The sequence below is a fragment of the Echeneis naucrates genome, chromosome 20 (genome assembly GCF_900963305.1).
Source record: "Echeneis naucrates chromosome 20, fEcheNa1.1, whole genome shotgun sequence".
NCBI classification, from domain to species: Eukaryota; Metazoa; Chordata; class Actinopteri; order Carangiformes; family Echeneidae; genus Echeneis; species Echeneis naucrates.
The window spans coordinates 15,566,634-15,589,105 of NC_042530.1; the positions used below are offsets into that span (position 1 = coordinate 15,566,634).

The 22,472-nt window shown below is 42.8% G+C and overlaps 1 protein-coding gene across 3 annotated transcripts in view; it reads right to left on the reverse strand.

Annotated features, from left to right (window-relative positions):
* Window positions 1–445: 445 nt before the first annotated feature.
* Window positions 446–22,472, reverse strand: part of nrp1a (neuropilin 1a) — a 62,379-nt gene continuing 40,352 nt past the window's right edge. For 2 of the 3 annotated variants that reach the window (XM_029529081.1, XM_029529080.1), the window contains exons 8-18: window positions 18,365–18,520; window positions 15,171–15,315; window positions 11,396–11,727; window positions 9,531–9,675; window positions 7,464–7,574; window positions 6,566–6,616; window positions 4,274–4,417; window positions 3,884–4,161; window positions 3,660–3,756; window positions 3,481–3,534; window positions 446–3,360 (exon numbers count right to left, since the gene is read on the reverse strand). In XM_029529081.1, the coding sequence (XP_029384941.1) occupies window positions 3,074–3,360; window positions 3,481–3,534; window positions 3,660–3,756; window positions 3,884–4,161; window positions 4,274–4,417; window positions 6,566–6,616; window positions 7,464–7,574; window positions 9,531–9,675; window positions 11,396–11,727; window positions 15,171–15,315; window positions 18,365–18,520 (1,800 nt within the window). In that variant the 3' untranslated portion in view covers window positions 446–3,073. The remainder of the gene's footprint in view (window positions 3,361–3,480; window positions 3,535–3,659; window positions 3,757–3,883; window positions 4,162–4,273; window positions 4,418–6,565; window positions 6,617–7,463; window positions 7,575–9,530; window positions 9,676–11,395; window positions 11,728–15,170; window positions 15,316–18,364; window positions 18,521–22,472) is intronic. The other variant, XM_029529082.1, reaches the window with a different exon arrangement.

The following is a 22,472-nucleotide window of genomic DNA, read 5'->3' on the forward strand; positions in this document are numbered from 1 at the left end:
TTAGACACTTGGCTGGTGTTGCTTCCATCTGCTCAGAAATAAATGTTCACATTTTATTGCTCTGTAATTAGTAAATAATCAAGTAGCCCTCCTTTGTATGAAGACACTTTATTTGTATCTTTGGAAAGCGATGGCTGTCAGACAGACACTAGACAAAGTCTTCTTGTTTACATAGCTGTCTTGCTGTGTTGGTGCTTTCATTTAATTTTGATAGAAAAAGAAAAAAAAAAGACAGATTTTGTTTAAAAGAGCTGCTTGTGAGGCCCCTGGTTAACCCTTTACAGGATGGCTCGGATGTAGTTCTGACTGGAAATAGGAAAAGATAAATGTTCAGACTCTAGATCATCACAGATATTCTTTTCTTAAGGCCTTGCTTTTTTTTCCCCTACAACAGCAAATTACAGAACCAGTATTGAAAATAAAAGTCTTTTTTTCTTGTAAAAAAAAAAAAAAGGGGGGGGGGGATCACAAAATTTGAATGACAGTACAAAACGAAGCGTTAATATGCCATGTAAATTGAGGGGCAGGGACTTTACTGTTGTAAAATCTATTATGCCTTTTTCAATAATGAAAACATCTCAATATCTTTATATTTCAGAATTATCTTACATAATCTGAAACTATATATAAAAAGATGAAAGAATGAACACCTGTTTTTTTGTGTTTTTTACTTTCTTCAGTTTTTTTCTTTTTCTTTTTTTTTTGCAAATGAATGCTATAAACACATAAACCTCTTAAATATATTTATCAGTGCAACATTGTTTCTTTTGAGTCCACGCTACAGTATCCTTTTTCTCTAGTTTAGTTTAGCACACATTGCTGGAGCTACAGTCTTCTATAGCTGAAAGCGCAGACGGACAGTGGGAAGGCAGAAATCAACAAGCCGAGAATGTGTTCACCACGGCACCAAAATACCAACATGGATGTAAATGATGTAATTGCACTCAGTATAGAGTTTTTGATTGTGGTACGGGAAAACCAATAACTACCAGGCCCTGTGGGTCCCTTATGTCCTGATACTGTAAATCTCACATGGAGTTCACACAGAGTTCCTTTTCTAAGTGTATAATGGTGGGTCACTTTCATCCATCTGTGAAGAAAAAAAAAAAAAGTCTCAGCAGAGATTTCAAAGAGTTCACACTGAGGTGACATTTGCAATTCTTTCAAAGTTAAGAAATAGAAAAACAGAAACATTGCTCCTTTCTGCATGTCCTATCTTTCCCCCTGAGGAGCTTCTCTCAAGGAGCTCTGACAGGGCAAAGCAAGTAGTCAGTTCTTTAGTGAGTGATGACCATTGGTGAACTGAGTAGTAGTGTATTGGTGAGAGCCCCCAGAGAACAAGAAAGGGGGCAACCATCCTTTGGTAAAGCCACGGAGGGAGGCCAGATGACCTGATTCAAGTGGTGCCACTTAACCCCCCCACCGCTGTACCAGTGTTCTATCCCAATGACTTCAGCTCTGACATCACAACGTTATGGCTGCTACACGTGAAACACGTAAAAAACTCTTTGCGGCCCCAAGGAGGCCTGAAGCTACAATACAGCATGTGAACAATACAAATTGGGTTTAAGCATGAGACACATTTGTCTGGCTAAAGTAATCATAGCACCATTCCTCAGTTAGTATGGGAACCCCCTCTTTTAATTGGCTCCTATAATGAGGGAATCAAAAACAAAGTGCATTCAAGCTGCATTGTCCAGTTAGCACTTCTTCAGTGAACAATCCACAGTGACGTTTGGAGGTGATGAGTTAGTCTCTGTTTTATTTAAAACAAAGCAACTGGTGATTGATGGGCGTTTATTTATTTATTTCGTTTATGGTATGCTGGCAGATATTTCATGATTTCACCATGTCTTTCGACATGAGTGTTTGTTTGAAAATGTATGTGAAAAATCCTGGTGACGTACGAATTACGAAATGAGAACTCAGCCGAGTGAGAGAGAGAGAGGGAGTCACAGAAAGAGAGAGAACGCGAGAGAGAGCCAATAGTTTGTGATGTCAGATTTTTTTTTATACTCATTTGTGGATGGGTTTTCTTATGACAGACGTCTTGAATGCACATTGAAATCACACAAAAATAACTCATATGAGCAACGGAATCTAAAATTTAGAGGACCATAACACTGCACCTTCCACGAAACAGTCGGGAGATTGTATTTACACACACAAACCCATGAAAAAAGGGATACTGCAGCTTTTTCCTTTTTACTTTCTTTAAAAAGGGCAATAAAATATATTAAAAGTTATTTACAGTGTGTGTTTTTCTGGACAGAAAAAAATAAAAGCAATACAAAGCGCTGTGATAGATTCTTTTCCTGTTTTGCAGATATTTATAATATAATGGGCCCCTGTTTCCTGTCACAATAACTTAAGCTGTGTACAGTAAAAAGATCAACAGAGGAGGTGAACTGAAATGTACTAAAGGCACTGTCAGAACCATACATTGCCATAAATGGGACCCTCACTTTCGAGTGACACGGATTATATGGGGGTAAGGTACATGTTTCAGGGTCCTAGGTTATGGGCACACCCTGTATGCCACACCACCATTGGGCAAATCTACAATTTTGCAGGTTATGGTTCATTTAAAATTTCGATACGTCTCTTTCAAAAGTTGAAAATAAACAACAGCTTTCATGAACCGATGATGAGAAAAATCAAACAAACCAAAAAAAAAAAACAAAAACCAAAATAATTTCTTTCCCAGAAAATGATAAATACTTTAAACATCATTAATAAATTGGTCTCAACACCAGCATCCGATTGTAAAAATGAATGAAAATCAAAATAGAAAATTAAAATATCATCTAAATCATCTGTACATATTTTTTTCTGTATTGTATTTGTACACAGTGTCCCCTACTGGTGGGTTCTTTTTACTGCAGCTCCTGAGAAAAGCGTGGATCAGTCCAAACCTCCCACTGGGTCCTGAACCTGTCCCCCATCCAGCAAGTCAAGGGGTGTTGGCAGTCCTTTGAGCTTATCTACTCGTGCATATACGAGAGAATATGCCTGCAGCCAGTCTTGTGCAGGCTCTGCACATCATAGTCACATTAATGTAATCAGTCCCACCTCAAGCCTCTGAGTACGAGCTCTGTACATTGAGTTTGTCCTTCTTTAGCTTGACACCATCCACTAGCTCAAAGTTATAGTTCTCCAGGGCTGATAAGTTCCTGTCAGACATGCCTCCATGTGAGCAGGCACAGTATAAGACCACACCGCAGATGGCACCTAAGAAGACCCCCAGGGCGGACATGGCAATGATTGTGATGAGGATGGGGTCGAGTGTCTTCAACATGTTGCCTGCTCCGCTGATCTGGTTGGTCTCCACAAACACTGGGTATTCGGTGATGTCCTCAACTGGGGAAAGAGACAAATGTAGACGAAGAGAATGAAATATTTGAACACAAAAATACACACATAAATACAAAAATACTCATTTTGGAATATGAGTTAAAGAATACTTGAGACATGACTTACGGATTTCATTGAAGCCATCTTCTGGTAGCATGGGCTCAGTGGGTACATCGGGATCTGCTCAATGAGAAATTGTAAATGAATTAAGTGCTGAAAGATAACAAGCTGCAGTAAAATTGTAATTGTATTTCAGATCCAGAACTGAATCAAGGTATTCTTAAAGCAAACACCAAAAGCCTCACCTTTACAGTCCGTCATGCTGAGTCCATTGAGAACCTTAATGTCATCCACAGCAATATCTCCCCAGCTCTTTCTTTCTACCAGTCCTTCAATCACAACCTGAGAGAGAGCAGCCACAGTGACTTTCTCAGATTCCCTTTATTAAGTTGCCACAATGAAAAGCTATAGTGGTAAATGCACAAAAATGGGTACAGGAAGAAAAATAGCCCAGTGAATTTTGATTTACCTGATAGGGTTTGTTGGTACGAGGCACAAAGACACGACCTTCTCTCCAGCGGTTGCCTTGGTGACCGCTGACTGTCCACAGCAGGATGTCAGCTGGTCCGTCAACTGTCTGTTTGCGCTGCTTGATATGAAGTGTACCAATGTGTGACCCGAACATGTGGTACCAAAAGGACACGCACAGGTCTGAGCCTGGGGAGCTGACCACAGGACTGACCAGTCGAGCCACTTCTGTCTCTTGGGGACCTGTTGCCAAGGTGTAGATGAAGTTCCCTGATCCACCTGTTGGATAAAAAAAGAAACCTTGTGTTACTGACAGAGAAAAGCTTTGGCACTGAAAGGAAATGAGACTCTCAGCATATTGTTCTTGGAAGTGTTCCTTTTTACTTCTCACCTGTGTGATCCATATTGGGTCCAGTGTTCAGGGTGGGTGTGCCACTGGATTGGATCTGCCACCTAGAACCAGTGTCCTCTGATGTCCAGCTGCAGAAGGAAGGATCATGGGCCCACCCAAAATCGCAGGCAAACCACAAAAAATCTGAAAAATTAAAAAAATGTAAAAATTTTTATGAAATTAAAAAATAAAAAATAAAAAATAAATAAAAATAAAAAGAAAGGTCAAGACAATTGTTTCAGTGGAGCTCAGATTTCTCCAGTCTCCTTTTTATTTTTTTTTACCAAAGGAGAATTTGCCTGGAGCTGTAGGTTTTACCCAAATGGTGACTTGAGGGCATGTCATGACTTGACTGCAGGCTACACAGAGGCCCCCTCTCTCATCCTGCCTACCCACAAGCACTAGAGGGCAGCAAAGATCTGTGAAAGATCCAGCTTTGAGTGCGCAGCTACAAGTAACTCAGTGGGAGGAACAGCCAGGATCAAAGGCAAGTTAGGACTCACATGACATGAGAAAGAAAGTGAACTGTCAGCGTAAACCTCATGTACGCCTGACATCTTGGCTGCAGTTAATGCTTTTCCGTAATGAATGTCACAGGCCAAATAAAGAAAGGTATGCAGGGACACTAAGAACAGGCACAGCACAATGATGGGTTTAGGGAAGGAGGAGGATGGGGTCTAGACACGGTGTCCGGTTGAGAAAAGCAACATTCATGGCAACCCGCAGAGAGCTTAGGATTTTAATGAGAGTTGGGACTTGAGGCTTGCTATGGTAACAGTGCCAGGGCCCCATTCCAACAATGCAATCCCCTGTGCACACACGCCGTGCTGAAGAAGTCTCCGTGGAAGCAAGAAAATGTGTTGGAGATCGAAGATTTTTTTTCATGCTTTTTAAGCTGGATAAATAAAGTGTTCCAGGGAACACAAGGGAGAGAGGTGTTTGTGATGTTATCTACGGCATTAAACTCCAGCAAGAGATGCCTTTAAGGATACAATGAGGTGGCTCTCAAATGACAGAAGATACGAGCCAATATTCCCTGTAATGATAGAAGGTTTTAACTAGAGTCTGCAGGCAATGGCTTTATTTACCCAGTGAACACAGAGGGTGGAATTCCTATGTGGTGCCACATTTCAGGCACCAACCCACTTTTTTCATAGAGAAATCCCAATCCCAATTAAAATAGCATTTATTTGCTCCATTTTTGAGAGAATGGCGGACTGAGACCACCAGCCAGCACTGGATATATGAGCAGCCACATGCCTCACTTGGCCATTTCAAGAGAAAAAGAAAAGAAGGAAAAGAGACTTTTTTCTTGCTGAATGCCAACAGCAGCTACATCCTGTTAGATTAGGGCGTGCAGCATTGACAGCACCCACTCAAACACGGACACACATACAGAAACAGAACTGATTACCATGCAGGTTTGAGGCACTTAAAAGGAAAAGTCAGACAGATAAGTATTTATCCACAAACACTTGGTTTATGTTAATATGCACAGAAATATGCAGAAGCACACATACACCTGCACTTCATCTCTCGGCTATTATCATGGCTGGTGCCCCAGCAGACTGCAGACAGACCACAGAGTCAGCTGACGATAAAGGGGGGCTGGGTGGAGCCTATGGCCCATTAGCCAAGGTCAGACGGGGGCACAGCCTCTCAGCTGGCTGCTGCCTCATCAACCTGCTATAGGAGACAGCGCCGTGTGTGTGTGTGTGTGCACATGAACGTGCATGTGAAGCACAGCTTATTTCTTGTGGTCATTTGCATTGTACTTTGCTGTTTTAGGTTGTGGTGTGTGTCTGTGTGTGTCTTTAGTGTGAGTCAGTGTCGGCCCAGTGATTTGTGATTATGCTGAGAAGGCAGCAGTGGTGCACCAGTGCTAATCATCAGCGAGCCCTGCATCACACAACCTCCCTCACCCTGTCAGCGGGAGCCTCTTAGGGCCATATCATCAGCTAATAGCAGACACACATCAGATGCCAGAAGCTCCCTCCAATTGACAGTCATTTTCTATATATATAATATAAATATATATATATATATATATATATATATGTCAAAGTTTTGGACACATGTTCTCATTCCAATGAATAGGAAAGTGAGTCCAAACGTTTGACTGGTAGTGTGTATTTAATTGATAAAAAAAAAAACAAAAAAACTTACTTGAGTATTCTAATATTTATACTTCCTTCTATACTATACTATACCTATACTTCAGTATTCTGGTTTGTGATATTTAAAGCATAATTTCACTTCTTGTTGAGATACTGAGGAAGTGTTGATGCTCACCTGGGACGATGTCCACTTCAGCAGTAGTGGCCTCTGGAACTGTGGTAACACCTGTCACAAGAAATAGTGAGCATAGTTCACATCAACTGTCCAGGGAACATTTCATTTCACATCACTGCACCCATGCACTGAATGTATCCATGCTAACTAATTTTAGCTAATCAACACATGTTCTGTCTTGATGGTTCCATGTTTTATTCAAAGTGCTGATATTAATTGCTGCTTTGAGCAAAAGAACCATCTCATTTTGGTTTCATATCTGATCTCTCAGGATCTAGTAAGATCAGGCTCTTAGCCCGTCTGTATATCTAACATGAAGCACAAGGCTAATTTGTCCAAAACACGTGACTGAGACAGTGTCATGCTCATCATTGGAGACTGCTGGTTAATGGGGCAGTGCAGGCAGCAGTGCTGGCTCAGAGGCTTACGGGGTTAGTGGGAAATTAGGCCAAGAGGAGTAAGTGGAAAATAAGGTGCAGGAGGACAAGGCAAGAGAGAGATAAAAGAAATCAGCAGCAGAGGCTACTGCCACTTGGAAGCTGGTGCGTGTAGATGTGCATGTTTGACGTTAGTGCGACTGGAATAACGCTCTCCGGTGACACAGAAGGACAGATTAAAGAGGGAAGTGGGAACTACAGCTGCAGCTAATTAGAGCTGCTTGCATGCCAGTGCACATGTGAGTGCATGCAAGTGTGCTTGCAAATGGGCTCAGTAGATGGCAGATTAGCTGCGGTATCAAATCGAAACTGTAGTGGAGCGCACTGAACCCGGGGAAAGCGGCAGTGGCATTGCATCAAGAGAAGCAGATTGAGTGTGAGCCACAACAGAAGGAAGAGCACAGTGAAGAGGGTGGAGGTGGTAGGGGGTGGTTGCAGTCTCATGAGGGTGATGTTAGCACCTGTCACATCGTAGTCATCACCTGTGCCGCTGTGGCAGCTTGCCTGGTCGTCGTCGCACTCATCTGAGAGAGTAGTGCTCGGGACTAGCGTGGTTGGCGGGAGTGTAGGAGCTGCAAAGATGAAGAGGAGAGACTGAGATTCAGAGGAGAAAACAATGACATTCATTTTGCAGAGGCCTTTGCGCATGACAAGGTTTTACAGCTGACTGTACAGTTAAAATTGAAAATTGAAAAGAAAAACAAAAGTATGCATGTAAACACACTCTGCATGCTCTGCCCACAGTGGCCTACTGGGTTTTAATTTAGGCCTCCCTTCTCTCCATTTATCAAGCTGTGGAAGTGTGGGTGTAAAAATAGAGATAAAGTGAAGGCATGGGCGGCTTAACTCGAAGATGAAGAAACAGGGCTTTGGATTGGCTATAGGCAGGGGCCCTGGCTGCCATAGTGGCCTATCATTATGGCTCTGTTACACTTGATGTGGGCAAGGCCCTGGATCCATACCACACTCCACTGCCATGCAGCCGTCCTGTGGTTTATGTGTTTTTCAGTGTGTTTACACTGACGGAGTAATAAATGGGCTTCCCCAGTGCAGGAAGAGGCACGAGACAAATAGAGGTAAACTACTGGAAAAAATGTATTTCTACACTATCTGTGTGTGAGGTTTGAAGTGTGTGTGCATGTGTTGGTTTCTCCCCGAGCTGGATGAAATATGATACAGATCAACCTCTGTCAGATTCAGGGTGGAGAAGGTCAGGGATGGAGTCAGCACTGCGTCAGGGGAGCCTCTCACAGAAATGAGTATTTAGCCCTTCTACTACAACTTCTTACCCACACACATGCGCATGCACATACAAAAAGCCCTTGTGCGTGTTCGTGATTGCGTGCACACATGCCTGTAACCACATGTTTGGCAAGGTGATTGTGGTTGCTCTGTGTGTATATGTCTGAGTGAGTATGTGTGTGTTTGGTATTAACACTGGAAACAAGCATTATCATCTGACTAAAGCTCCCAACGGGAGTCCATGAAGCTTATAACCAAACGGGCCTCCCTGAAATCCAATATGTAAATCTACTTAGGGCTAATGTGCTACATGTTCTCGTATCTCTGAAATGTTTCTGTACTGCATCAGCTCTGACAGAGACAGATAAAAAGGTGGAAAACACATAGACTTAATTTTAAAGATAGTAAACAGTGGGATGCCCTTTGAAAGAAGAAAGACATGCATGGGTTGGGAAGATTGTGATGGGAGGCCAAGCTGCAATAATCCGACAGGCCAGGTGGGCTTTCATTTGATCTCCTGTAGAAATGGCAAGCTATGGGGGCTGCTTTGATGTAACAGAGAGACAACACAACTGTCCCTTTTAGGGATAAAGAGCAGGAGCTGGGCAGCTGTAAGCTCAGCAGCCCTCTCACACATCTTTAAATAACCTGGACTGTGGCAAAGACACGAAACGCAAGCCACTTACAGCCATGTCACCAGCTAGGATGATAGATAGCTCACCTGTGAGGGTGTCAAGACTTGTCAAATGTGAACACGTGCTGCCTGTGAATGAATGTACTGAGCCTGAGGCTGCTCTTCAAATGCCCAAATATTCTTTTTTCTTAACAATTTCTCCTTGATCTTGATAGAAAATGTAAGAAAGATGTAAAATGGATTTTATGTGTTTAGTTCGGAAGGCATACAAGGAGATAGGACTTAGGGAAACAACATTTATATATGTAATATTTTGTTATGATATTGTTAACTGTAAAATTCACAGGGCCTGTATGTCATGTCATGTGAGTCAGGTGAGTCAGGTGAGTCCTAACTGGATTTGAAAGAGAATACATCTGTAATTACAGATTTCACAGCTCAGCTAACAATACAAGCAGCAAGTGTTGTATTGTGTAACATAGAGATATACTGTACACCTTTTTGCTACATTTAAACTACAAAACTACAATGGTTGCAACAGGGAACTTTCCTTTTGCAAAGGAAGGTCCAATATTTCCTTTCTTTATCATTTACAGGATTCCTGTAAATGTATTGTTTTGGAAGCCAAAATTAAAGAGGGGTTCCAATTCACCTTGAATCTCACAGCCCAGAAGCTCAAGTCGCAAGCCCATGCCAGCAGGAGTGGCCCTCTCTGGGTAAATCCTGATGAAACGAGTCAGCAAGGACTCCACAGTCCTCAGCTCAGGAGTATCATAGTTGCTGTTTCCTTCAAATAACTGGAAGACAGAAACAAGAGAGGAAAGAATAAATGAACAGAATAAAGCACAGTAGTCTATTGCTGATAATGTCCCTGCAAGGAGTTGGGCTCATAGAGCTCTCCATACGCAGACACCCCCGGGGCAGACTCAGACTTCAGCCTTGTGAAGACCACAAGTTGGGTGGAGTGGTGGCATCTGCTTGGTAGGTGGAAAAACTATGTGAAAGAACAGAGGATGACCATATCGCTCTTATCTTGCTGACATCTGAAGCACAGCTTAAAACATTCGGTGGCAGTGGTAGACAGCACACACCTCTGTCAAATTCAACTTTCAGCTCCCTGAACTGTGCCTCAGATCTTCCATGGGTGAGAGGAATCAGTAAGGGGAAACAGAAAGATTCTGGATGTTAGAAAGGCACGCAGAAGAGGAGATAGAGGATTGATGGATGTGGATTAATGGGTTTGATCATGTAAAAGAAGCCTGGTGCGCCGTAGATGCTTGGAACCTCGTAGGCGAGGAGAGGGAGGCAGCTAACTAGGACAGGAGTTGTGGCAGAGTGGGGGGCTGGTATGGATCCTCCTCACTACCTTCATAAATCACCCATCAGCCCATCTGGATCAGATTTATGCCCTGTCAGAGACGCTTGTAATTGCGGGCAGGCTGTTGTAGCTCTTCCTGGGAGTGTGTGCGTGCCAGCCTGCTTACGTGCTGGTACATATACATTTTGCTTGTGTGTAAGCGTGTGCATGCATTGAGAAAAGTGACTGCATGTGTCTGTGGTGTATGCTGTGACACTGGCAGACAAATCTTCAGCCACTTCTCTTTGTTGTAGGCTCTTTCCTCACTGGTGAGGATACACTACTCACCAAACGGTATTGAGCGCTGTGTATCGTGCAGAAAACAAAGCAGGAAGACATGGAAAAAACAAATGGGAAAGGACTGTGTGAGCCACGAGATTCTTATCCTAATGCAATTCCAAGCGCTGCTGAAATTGAGTCAGAACGACTGTTGAATGACTCACAACTGCCAGATGTAATACTCAAGTGAAAATTGACTGAGTGCATCAACATCAGAATCAGTCGATCAATCTGAGGGATCCGAGAGACATTTTTGAAGCATACATTCAAATCATCTCTCGCAACTTAGAAGGTAAAACCCTCATCCTCTTTCTCAGTTTATGATCGATGTCACACAATCAATTCTCTTGAAAGAAATGTGCTTCTATTCAAATAATAATATTCAAGTATTGAAATTTTTAAAGTTCCTCTCCTGAAGTGTTCAAATTCTCTAAAAATATTCTACTAGGATTCATTCATGGGCTTACACCCAGGCCCAGGCCAGTTGGAAACAGCACAATGACGCAGTCAGACACCAACTTAGATGTTAACTAAGTGAGCATTCTTTCTTAGTTCATGTTTTTTTTAGTTTTTCAGTGGCTGATAGTTATGTTAAAGTAAAATCTCACTCTCTCCTGATGGGTTTACGAGTCTTGATCCCAAGACAAGTTGCAAGTTGACAGAATTGACTTCTTAGGTTTGTGATCTATCAATCACTGTTTATTCAACAGTGGTTGGATTGCGGAGTGAAGTGAAAAAATACATTTTGTCGATGATATCTTGTCTCCTGTTAAGATTGGCAATGTCTTATAAAACTCAGAAAGTCTTTAAGGCTTGTACAATGGTGTTTTAGCACACAATAATAAAAAAACAAAAACAACAACAAAAAAAAAACCTCTCACCTTCGGTCTGTTTCCATTGGTGTCCAAAACCATCCTCCAGTCGGAGCCATTGTTGCTGTAGCCGAGGCGGAACTTCTTCATGAAGACTTTGTTTTCACGGTGCTTCCCCCCCTGGATGATCAAGCCCTTCACAAGCTTCTCCTCACCAAGATCCACCTGCAACCATTCGTTGGTGAAGGGTTGGGGCTGAGGCAACAAGGTCCACCCTGTCCTGCTGGTTAGCAGGCGAGCATTCTCTGGTACCCAGCTCCGGTCAGTGTGGGAGGACGCAGTGATCTGGTTGTCAGTGATCAACCCTGATACCATACCCAGCATGCCTGAGCACGGGTACTCTGAAAGACAAAAGGAAAGCAAAATGTACTCAGCTTTTTGACCCCGACTTTGAAAATGTGCCGAGATGATGAGTACACAGGCTGCAAAAGCCTTGATCTTCAGCCAAATTCATGATGTTCAACATAATTTACTGTGCCACAAGTCAAGTTTGGTGAGTTTGAGGATCATATATAAGCAGCAGGGAAAATGAAAGTCAAAGTAAGGAGCACAATTCCCCAAACTCTTTGTGATTTTATTGTGATCTCTCTCTCCATTCTCTTTGACTGCCTCTCCCTCTCTCTGCAGATCTCATGCATACTAATTCCTCTGCCTGGAGCACTTGTCTCCAGGCAGCCAATTAAAACCCTCCTCTCGGTTGGTGCTTCCACCTCCTGCATTCTGGGAGTGCGTCTTTCTTTTCATCTCCCTTATTCACCGCCTCCTCCCTCCATACACCAAGATGCACTCATGTACAAAAACACACTCTTTTTGTGTTTTATCTGCTGCTGCACTCAACTACCCTCTGCTTCACACCTGTCAACATCTGTGGGCCTGTATCTTTTAAAACCTTGTTGTTTCTTGTCCACATTTTCAAACTCTCCTCTCCTTTTTTCTACTTCTCTGATCTTATTTCGCCTTAACTCTCTGTAGTATTTACTATCTTCTCTCTCTTTGTGACATCCCTTCATATAAAGAGCTGAGCAGGATAACAACCTGTTGCTCCAGCTTGGAGCCAGTTGCAAGCCTTGATATTCTTTAATGTTGCATGTTTTGACATTTTGGCACCACAGAAATATGTGGGATATCCAGTGCCAGGCTCACTAAGCTGTTGTTAAGATAGTATCTAATTAAATGTTATTGTTTTTAACAAAATATAAAGCAATTACGATTTATTATTAACACATTTACCTGTGTTTGACCATCAGTGCTAGTTTTTGCATTTTAACCTACCTCCTCTTATGAAGTTGCTACATACAATAAAACATTTTTATCAATGTTAGATGCTTACACTTAGTCTGGACAGCAGTACAGCACTATCAGTCTTTTATCCTAGCTATCTTACACAGCTCTCATGTCTCATGAGTGGTGAAATGTTGATGGTACACGTTTAGTTTGGCTTTAGCATCAATGCGCTTCTGGAACACCAACAAGGTGTAAAATATACTGACGCTGGTCAACTGGCAGTAATATCTTTGCACACTCTAGAAACTAAACACTGGAGTTTATAAACGTTCCTCCAACCTCTAATTGGCACCACAAGTCTGACAATTAGCCACTCGCGCTCGGGCTAAATCTTCCATCTGTCTTTTCCTAACTGTCTTCCAACAGTCAATCCCAGGACACTGAATCGGGGACCTGTGGTAAGCAAGAACATATTTACTATCAGGCTCCCACAGAGGGAAAATTCTGGGCATTATTACATCCTCTGTGTCCGTATGAGACAAAGTGTGCACTGTACGGCTGCAGGACTGAACAATGTAGCTGCATCTGGGAAAAGTGAAGGAAGATTTGGAGAACAAGGCTTCATTCAGACTGGCTTTTTTTTCTCTGTGGTTATCTAAAGCGGCTCTTATGCAGACCTGTGGGACCATCTCGTCCTGCACTCAAGAAAATCGGAACTCATGGAACAAGCACTGGCTGTGTGAAAGCTTCTCAACTGTTTAAAAGGTTTTCCTCATTCTTCCTTTTGCCTTGGGCCAAGATCTGTTGGGAGTGATCACACTGGTGATCTTTGAAGTGAGAGGAAGGTGTACAGTACAGGCCAAAAGTTTGGACACACTTTCCTATTCATTTGAATGAGAAGGTGTGTCCAAACTTTTGGCCTGTACTGTATGCATGTCTGCGTATGACTGATCTGAGTTGAAGCACTTGGGTGAAGTCCCTGGACAATCTGAAACTCTTAATTGGTGCCAGCTGTGAGATGGTACACATGCCACAAGAAACCCAGAGGAATTAGTACATATGTGCGTTTGTGGACTCTTAAGAGTGGAGATATGGATCTATGCCTATGCGGGTCACATTGAGGGTTTGGGTGGAGCATCAGTGGTTCATCACAGTTATTTATACACCATGTGTATTTACAAACAACAGGGCGGTGGCTCTTTTTGTCAATGTTTAGCTGTTTGTATCATCAGGGGCTGATGAGTGAAAACCATCTGGCTTTTAGCTCCGCGACTCCTCTGATGTCTGAACCACGGTCCTGACTTTTCAGAGGAGCACTTTGAATTATTTTACAAATTTCTATACCCATATTTAAGTGGCTGCTATTGCACCAAAAGCTTTTCATGAACTATTTGTTATTACGTAGTCATAATTCAAGGTAGGGTGGAGAGAGTCAGTGAGGTTATGCAGCCCTCAAGAGCCCCAGAGTTTCTCTTCCGCTGAGCTGCTACCAAGCAGTGGGGCTGGCAATGTCTTCAGAGCACCCAGGGGTGCTGACGTCATCATGGAGGCCTTGTGGTGACTTCGATCCTGTGATGTGTTTACACTGTGTGGTGGTCTGGGCTTGAGCCTGAAACACATACCCCAGCTGTAACCCTTCTGTGCCCACATCGCCCTCTGCACAACATGAACAGATGTAATGTGGAACTATACACTCACGCTCACAGGCTTCACATGTGTGCACGTTGGACTGGCTACAACTAAACCAGACTTTAATCTGAGGCTTGAACCTGAACAGTTAACAGGCAGATAAAGTTAAAGACCTGACTTTAGAAGGGCAACTCTCTATGTTTTCTGCCCCTGTAAAGCGAAAATTTTCTACACATAAAAGCAAGAATAAACAGTGAATAGACAAGTTCATAAACCCATTGAGGAGCAGCCAGATGTTCTAAAACCATATGAAAGCAAACTGCACATGTGCACACAAACTCCCCTCGTTAAAATAGCATCAACAAAAAAAGGATGAGATGAGCTTCGCCAAAATCAAAGCTCTCAGAGTACGAGACAGACTGTGGCTAAAGATGAGGCTGAGACCAGATCAGCAGGAGGGAAGGGATTGCGCAGTGCCCACCCAGCTCCTGTACTCTCTGCCTGCCAGCTGTTGGCTCCATTTATATTGCATGAGGTACATCTAAACACGAGGTAACATAAATAGGTAATCCTCCTTCGTGTGCCACTGCTCCATTATGCAGCAGCTTGCTTCAGCCTAAGAGGAGGGCGCTCAAAGAAATGGAGCTTCAGCTTACACCTGGCAGATGCGAGGTGTTTGTGCAACTGGGGCCAGGATGGGAAATACTAACTGTGCTGCTAAACCAAGACAGAGGCATGAGATGTGCATGAATCATTAACAGAGTCACTGGCATTGGCTCATTGTTGAATTTCAAACTATTCGGTTATTTATCAGGATGTAATCAGCATTATAGAATTTGGTTACCCTGGCTGCTGTAAGCAAATATCAAGCTGTGTGTGAATATGCATGTGTGTGCACATGTGGATCAGCAAGAATCTCAGTGATACCAACCTGATATCTTACATCCATAAACCTCGAAGCGCAGCGCAATCCCTGTTTCCCAGGTAACGGGACGGATGCGAATGAAACGCGTCAGCGTGGGCTTGGGCAGCATTGTCTTGGCAACGTCTGTTGGGTTGGTGTTGCCTTGGAAAACCTGCGGCAGAAGAAAGGCAAATTATTGACGGAAAGCATGTTGAATTAAAATGAAGGCTTGAAATCTCGTTGAAGACCTTGGCTGCATTGACTCAACAGATACATTCAGTTTAAACTGATGAGATTAGTAACAGGAGCTGAGTGATCAGCCTTGGTCTCTACTCAGTCGGGGCACTGACACAAAAGCTCGGATTGGAAATGTAAAAAACACATGCAGACAACCTCTCCTATACGAGAGCCAAATAAGACAAATGTTAGAAACAGTTGTTTCAGAGTTGGTTTTCTTGTCTGATAAACAGTTTCCCCTCACACTTCCTCTTGCACCACATGTAACAACACAAACATACCACGGCCTGTGACCGTGAAACCTGAGGCAGTTAAGTGCAACATTGACAGGACCAGATTGGCTCAAGATGCCCTTTCTCTGGCCTCTGCACCCAAATTTGTAGGAGGTTTTACTGCAGTGTCTTGTTTAAAGGTCAGAGATGTCACTGTTATCCCCTGGGGTCGGTTGACAGTTTACCAGTGCCATACCAAGAGACCGGCCGGAAAGCAGAGCAACCCCCATCCCCACAGTCCGTCACAGCTCATTCTGTGTAATTGAATAACACGCGTGACCATATGACCTCCTGACCTCCCTGTCAGAGTAGCAGTGGGCCAAAGATGACTCTAGCTAAGATGAGCAGGATGAACAGACTGATAAAATGGTGACAGTTCAGCTAATGGAGGTCAACTAAAACACCACCAGGCCTGGGAATTTAGGAAAAATCCTAAAACCCAGAAACTAGGGAACATGTTAGGTCTTTCACTAACTTTGTCCCAGAATCTACAGGTTTTCTCAATGTGTTTTTGGTTACATGGCTGATATAAGGTCTGGGATTAACACAAGCCCAGGACATTTTCACACTTTATTGTACGACATAAATAGTATGTTGTGTTCTATTAACCTTGAATGTACTTAATGTCTCTTAAAAAGGTCAGTCATTTGGTAACTAGTGTGTATGTGATTCTAGCTACATCACACTTGACATGAAAACTGATCTACTCACCAATCACCTTAATAGCCACTAGGATTAAATTTCTAACAGGAAAAGCTTTTGTACAAGAGGTCAGAGCTAAATGAAGCTCCACTTTAAAAGTTTCCCGGTGGTGACATTTAAATCATTTCATTTATAGCTTAACATTAGCTTCTGACTTCTGGTGGCTGTTTCAGTTTGTGTGAAAAGGCTGTTCATTGGTGACTGGACATAGTAAAATCCTTTTTGGCTTTTTGTGGAGGGAATAAGAGACGTTTACATCCAGGTTAGCCAGCAGGAATACATCATGTTTGCAGCATTCTGCTATCTGTCACTATCCTTCTGTAACCCTGTCTCTGAGAACGTTACAGTGTGATCCTGAAAACTCCTCTCTCTTGAATGCGATGCTTAGTCTTCTTTCTGCTCACCAGCTGTAAAGTGGATGTTTTTTTTTTTTTGGCTTTTTCCGTGAAACTGCAGGCTCAGCATGTAGCAAATGGTGCCCAGAAACACACCAGTCAGGCTTATCATGGCACCGTTAAGCCTCCACTCTACAGAAGGGACTGTGTTCTCTCTAGAGACCGTAAAAGAATCTTGTACAGGGTCGTGTGTACACAGCAGCACATACATACTTGTTTGGACACTCTGTTGCTGTCGAGAACTTTTTTTTGTTCTATTTCCACGGCTTGGTGGTATTTACATGTCACACAGCACGAGGACTGCTGAGCACACATATGCCTCTCTGACCCTGTGGACACCCACAGCAGAGGACATGTTACCTCCAGATGGACAAAGCCTGGTCTGTTTGACAGGCTGATCAGCAATCGATGGTTATAGGCTGTCACGCTCTAGTCAAGCATGCTGTCCCTCCCCTGCTGCCTACTTTTTCCCCTCCTGGATCCACCTCTACCAGCTGCTCAAACATGACAGCCTATCCTGTTTCGTTCTATCCGAATCCCCTTTAACTCCTGTTTGTCAAGTCATTTGTCATCCGTTCTTCTTTTACAACAAGCTGACAGGAACCTGACAGCAGCCTGACACGAGTGGTGACTACATTCTTTACACAATCCTCCCTGCAGCTACCGCAGCACTGTATTGGTGTCTGTGCTGTAAATACTACTCACTAACTCACATGGCGGGCATATTATCATACCAAGTAAAATGTATAATTGCATGTTGGGAAACACAGACTCAAGCACATATAGCTGGGTATTTCCCCTCTTTTGTTGAGTTCAAAGACAACTTGAAGCAAGCGACAATTCAAGTCAGCTGGCTGCTTTACTGAGATTGGTAATTCCAAATGCAGTGCATGTGCAGGGAAGGTTTTTTCTGTCATTTGACATGGAGATAAATATAAACAATTTTTATTATTTTGTTTCCTCAGTCACAGTCTTGGATGGAAGCAACAACTGCCTAAGTATCCAAATAATTTATCTTTTTCCCTTTTTCAATATGGGGTCAGGGTTAGGGTTAGATGTTGCCGGACAAGTTGCTCCAGACCTTTTCTAACCCATGGCCCACTTTGAAATCTCACACATTTTGGCCCACATCCAACCCCATAACAGTACTGTGGCCAAATAATAATAGTTTTCAGATCATTTCCTATTTGAATGGTAAAAATATAAATTTCAGGACTGAACTAAAAACAGAGAAATGTTGAAAAAGCCCAATGTTTCTTTATTGTCTGAAGAGAGGGGAGGTCAGTTGTTAGTTTATTATCTGTGTCTTTATCCTCATTTAATGCTTCCAGTTTTTGCCATGATTTCATCCTTTAGCATTAAAAAAAGAAAAAGAAAAAGGGGTGGGGTTAGTTTTTAAGTATTTTATGGTATTTTGTTGCTTACATGTATTATTTTAATAATTGCAGCTTATTGCCAAAATTGTAGTGGTTTATTTGGCAAATGACTTGTTGGCCCAATGTACCTGTGGTGGTCCATCAGTGGGTTTTGGGCAGGTTGGGAGAAAACACATTAGACTGTGTTTAGTTGAAATGGAATTTGTAATGCATGCAGGTTAAGAACTAAAACCACCTGCCTTTTGTTTGGATCCCTCCTTCAAAGTGATCCAGTCTTCTCCATTGGAGCTGACGTCCACTTTGTAGGATTTGACAAAGTAAATTCTCCGGGTCTCCTGGGAGATGGCGCCCTGGGTACCAATGGCTGAGACGAACCTCAAGAACCCAAGATCCACCTGAGGAGGACAACAGAAAAACGACACAGTGAGAAAATCTTAAATCACTGAGTGAGACAGTTCCACAGTAGCTGTGTGGGTCCCAAGATTTTCCTTCATTGTTTTAGATCTGCTCCAGCTCAAACATAAATCTTTTTTCTGTTCAAATGCAGAAATTAGAAAGCCTTTCAATTCAGAGTCTCTATTAATAATGTACTGACAAGGTGGAGAGGTAAAAATATAACCCCATTATTATAATCACCTTTGGCCATAGTCTCATCAGCAGCTACCTGGAATTTAATAAACAGCAATGAAATGAGATTCATATTAATGAAAGTGACACAGGGTGACATCTTAATTTCCTGAGATGGGGGACGAGAGCACGTTGGATGAAAGTGAATGTTGAGTAGAATGGGTCATCTGCAAGCACATTATCAAAATCGGCCAGGAGGAAAAGAGAGATACAAAGTGAATATCAAATATTATGCTTTTTAAAAATGCAGTGCTTTAAAGTAATCATGAGCCATAGTGCCTTACTGGAGGGCTTTTATATTTTCACAAGGAGGAAGCCAGAGGTGATGGGGTCAGAGAGGCACGAGTGGGTTTCTGCTCTGTAGTTGCGTGTACTGTATGTGTGTGTGTGTGTGTGTGTGTGTGTGTGTGTGTGTGTGTGTGTGTTGCATTCAGAGCTGACCCTAGACTTCGGACAACTTATTAGTATGTATCAGACCAAATAAAGCACCAATGTCTGTAAACCATCATTCCCATTCATGAGTATGAGCATCTCTGCCAGAAAAAGGAAAAAACACACACATGCAGCTCATCTCACTGGCTTTTGGTGCTGTCATTACTGCTGACTGTTGTTTATGAAACAGGCTTGATTTTGCTAGCTCTGAGACATGAATATGATCTTTCAGCCACAAGCAATAACAAATCAACTCACTCTGTCATTTACGGAGGCTACTTAACCTCACAGTGCCACCCCGTCATCTATAACTGAGGAAAAGAGTGAGTGTGATGTGACACTGAAAGACCTTCAAAGAATGCTAACTCCTCAGTGCTTAATATTAACAAGTGTTAACACCTTCTCTGACACACAGAGCTAACCTTAATAAGGAGTAATGGTGTTGAATGCAGATGCCCACTTAAGTGCAGGAGAAATTCAGGATGCAGGAAACTGGGGCGTTTGGTAGAAAAAGGTTTCCATGTTCGCGATGAGAGACAAGGCCTTTGATGTCGACATAAGATCAGCTCAGGGTCTGATGGATGGTGACCAAAGTCTTGAGTAGATTAGTGGATCAACCAGTGGTAGTGTGTGCACATAAGAAACGGCGACACCAGTGAAATCCCTTCATGTGGGAATGAGCAGACAGACACAGTACCATGCACATATTTGAGAAAATCAAAGCCAGGTTCATCGGCCTCAATGCAGCTCCAGCATGTTAAACCCATTCAGCCAAAGACTAGCTTTGTCTGCCAACCTTATATACAGAATGGTACCACACTTAATGACTCAGAGCAAGGAGCAGGAAAGGAACATCTGCATGCCACACACTACTGGTCATTTATGCTCCTCTAATTCGCGTCCAGGACTGAAAGGACATAAACAGATGGGAGAAATGCACAAAGTTCCTGATTGCCATAGAGTTAGGGTTTTGCCATTTCTTTGCTATTCAAAGGATTTGGATAGAAGGAGGCTAACAAAGAAGACAGTCTCATATAAAGACAGAATACTCTTTTTTTCCTGTCTATGGGCTCAGTGGGTTTATACCGTAAATCCCAGATTTTTTCGGGGTCTACAAGTAGAGACAAAATCAAATCCTACCAGATTCAAACGGTTTAATAATGCAGGAGCTGAATTCCAGCTCTGTCAGGAAATGGCCACATGTGCCAGCACTGGATGGAGAAAGCACAACCAAATGGCAGAAAGGCCTGTGCTTGCTGATATCAGCCCAGATAGGTCTTAAACATGTGCATTATAACAGCCAGACTGATTAATTTCCAATGTGGACCAATTGAAAAGAGGCTTACTGAAGAGGCTTACCCAAGAAGAAATGTCTAATAGGAAGACTTGGCCTTGGGATGTTTTCTCTGAAAGGATCTCATTAGCTGCATGTAGAAGAGAAGAGGAGCCTCTGGGAATGAAACGAGTGGCGGGGCTAATTGGGAACACTCATGGGTGCTCAGACTCAAACAGGCTCAGGACATGAGCATGATGAAATTTGGCTCATTTGATGAGGGTTGGACTGAAAAATGACTTTAATCAATGGTCTGAGTCTGCAAACTTGTCAGATTCACTAAAAAGTTTCTGTTTTGTAATTCAATATTTTCATTTATAGGGTCGTAACTTTTTCAGGTGTTCTCTGCCTTTTAATGTGGTGTGGTGAAAAACCCAGTTAATTTACTGTTAGTTACTTTGATCAGTGTGTGGTTTAGTCTTAGTCTCAAAGAAATGCTCAGGGAGAACTTAATTAGTGAAATTATTTCAAGCTACTGCCACAAAAGCTGGACTCGTATGCAGCGCGGGTCCATAAAAAGGCCTCAGGGTTACTTGTGACATGAGTAGAAAAGATGCAAGGGTGGAAGGAAGAGAGATGAAAAGGCACAGAGACAGAAGAATACAAGAAAAGAGATAAGAGGAGAGGCGAGGGTTACAAGAAGTGAGGAGCTGTTGACAGTGATGGCCTGTAAAATGTGAAGGACAGAGGCATGGGGTCTCCTATGAAGGAGTACACAGACTAGATCAATTTCACTGACATGGGGCTGATAACCGGGCCTGGCTAATGAGCAAAGCATGATTTATTAATGGGTGCTTGTTAGAGGCAGAGGAGCCGAGGCCGAAGCTGCGCCAACAGACTGAGGTTGTGTGGGTCACGGAGAGAAGACATGCTTGCCAGGATGCTTGGATGTAAAGCACAGTCCATCCCACACCACAGAGACCACAGTGAAAACAAACAGGCCCAGATAATGATTACTAGCGGGACTCCTTTTAGCCCGGAGCCACAAACAACACAAAATGACCTACATACATAAACCATTAACCAACATTGAGAAATTGATACGGTGAACAGCATATTTCGAGCGAATATCACTCTCAGATGATAAACTATTATGCCCTGAAAGGCTGAATCATGCTTAATGGGTGATGTAATCACTGCATGGAGAGGTGGGAATTATGCTTCCTAATTTGGCATCTACAGAGACGTGCTGCTGATATACGATAGCGCTCCTGGCTCTTTCACAGTCACCATATTGTTATTCTCCTCTTAGGGTGTATAGACAGTTGACAATACAGATTCTGGACAAGTTGCTGCACAGTGACTCATATCAGATGTGTGCGCGCGCACACACACACAGACACACAAACAAAGATGCTTGGAACCATAAACATGACAGGCAGGTGAAGAAATCACCCAAACTTCTGAGTCATCTCATGAAACCACAGCATGCTGATGTGCAGGTTCTTGCCTCCTGACGCTTTCATGTGTGTGTGTGTGTGTGTGTGTGTGTGCTACTGGGTGTTTTCTACCTTCCTGTAGTGAAGCAAACCCAATGACTCAAACCTCCTTACCTCACAACAGCCAGTGCACACAGCTCCAGTCGTTTCACAGACTAATGAAACCAGAGAAGCAGAAAAAGAATTAGTTGTGCTCGGGCTTGTTATAATCAGCCAGTTAAAAGCCTGGTGTGTGTGCACTTGGATAAACACACTGAAATGCACATCAGTTGTGTGCATGTGTGTAAATGTGTGGATAAAGGCTGCAGAGCGCCAGACTCTTGACAGACTGATGACGTTTGCATGTATGCTTGCGCAAATTTATGAGATAATTTTCCCAACCATCCCTCAAAAGCAGTTGAATTTGCAGGTGTAACCATGAGGTCTATCTATTACTCAGCAGGTTATTGTCTCTCTGCTGTATGATTCAGATGTGCAGCGAGGCCACATGATATATATTTAAAGGTAAAGCCTAGT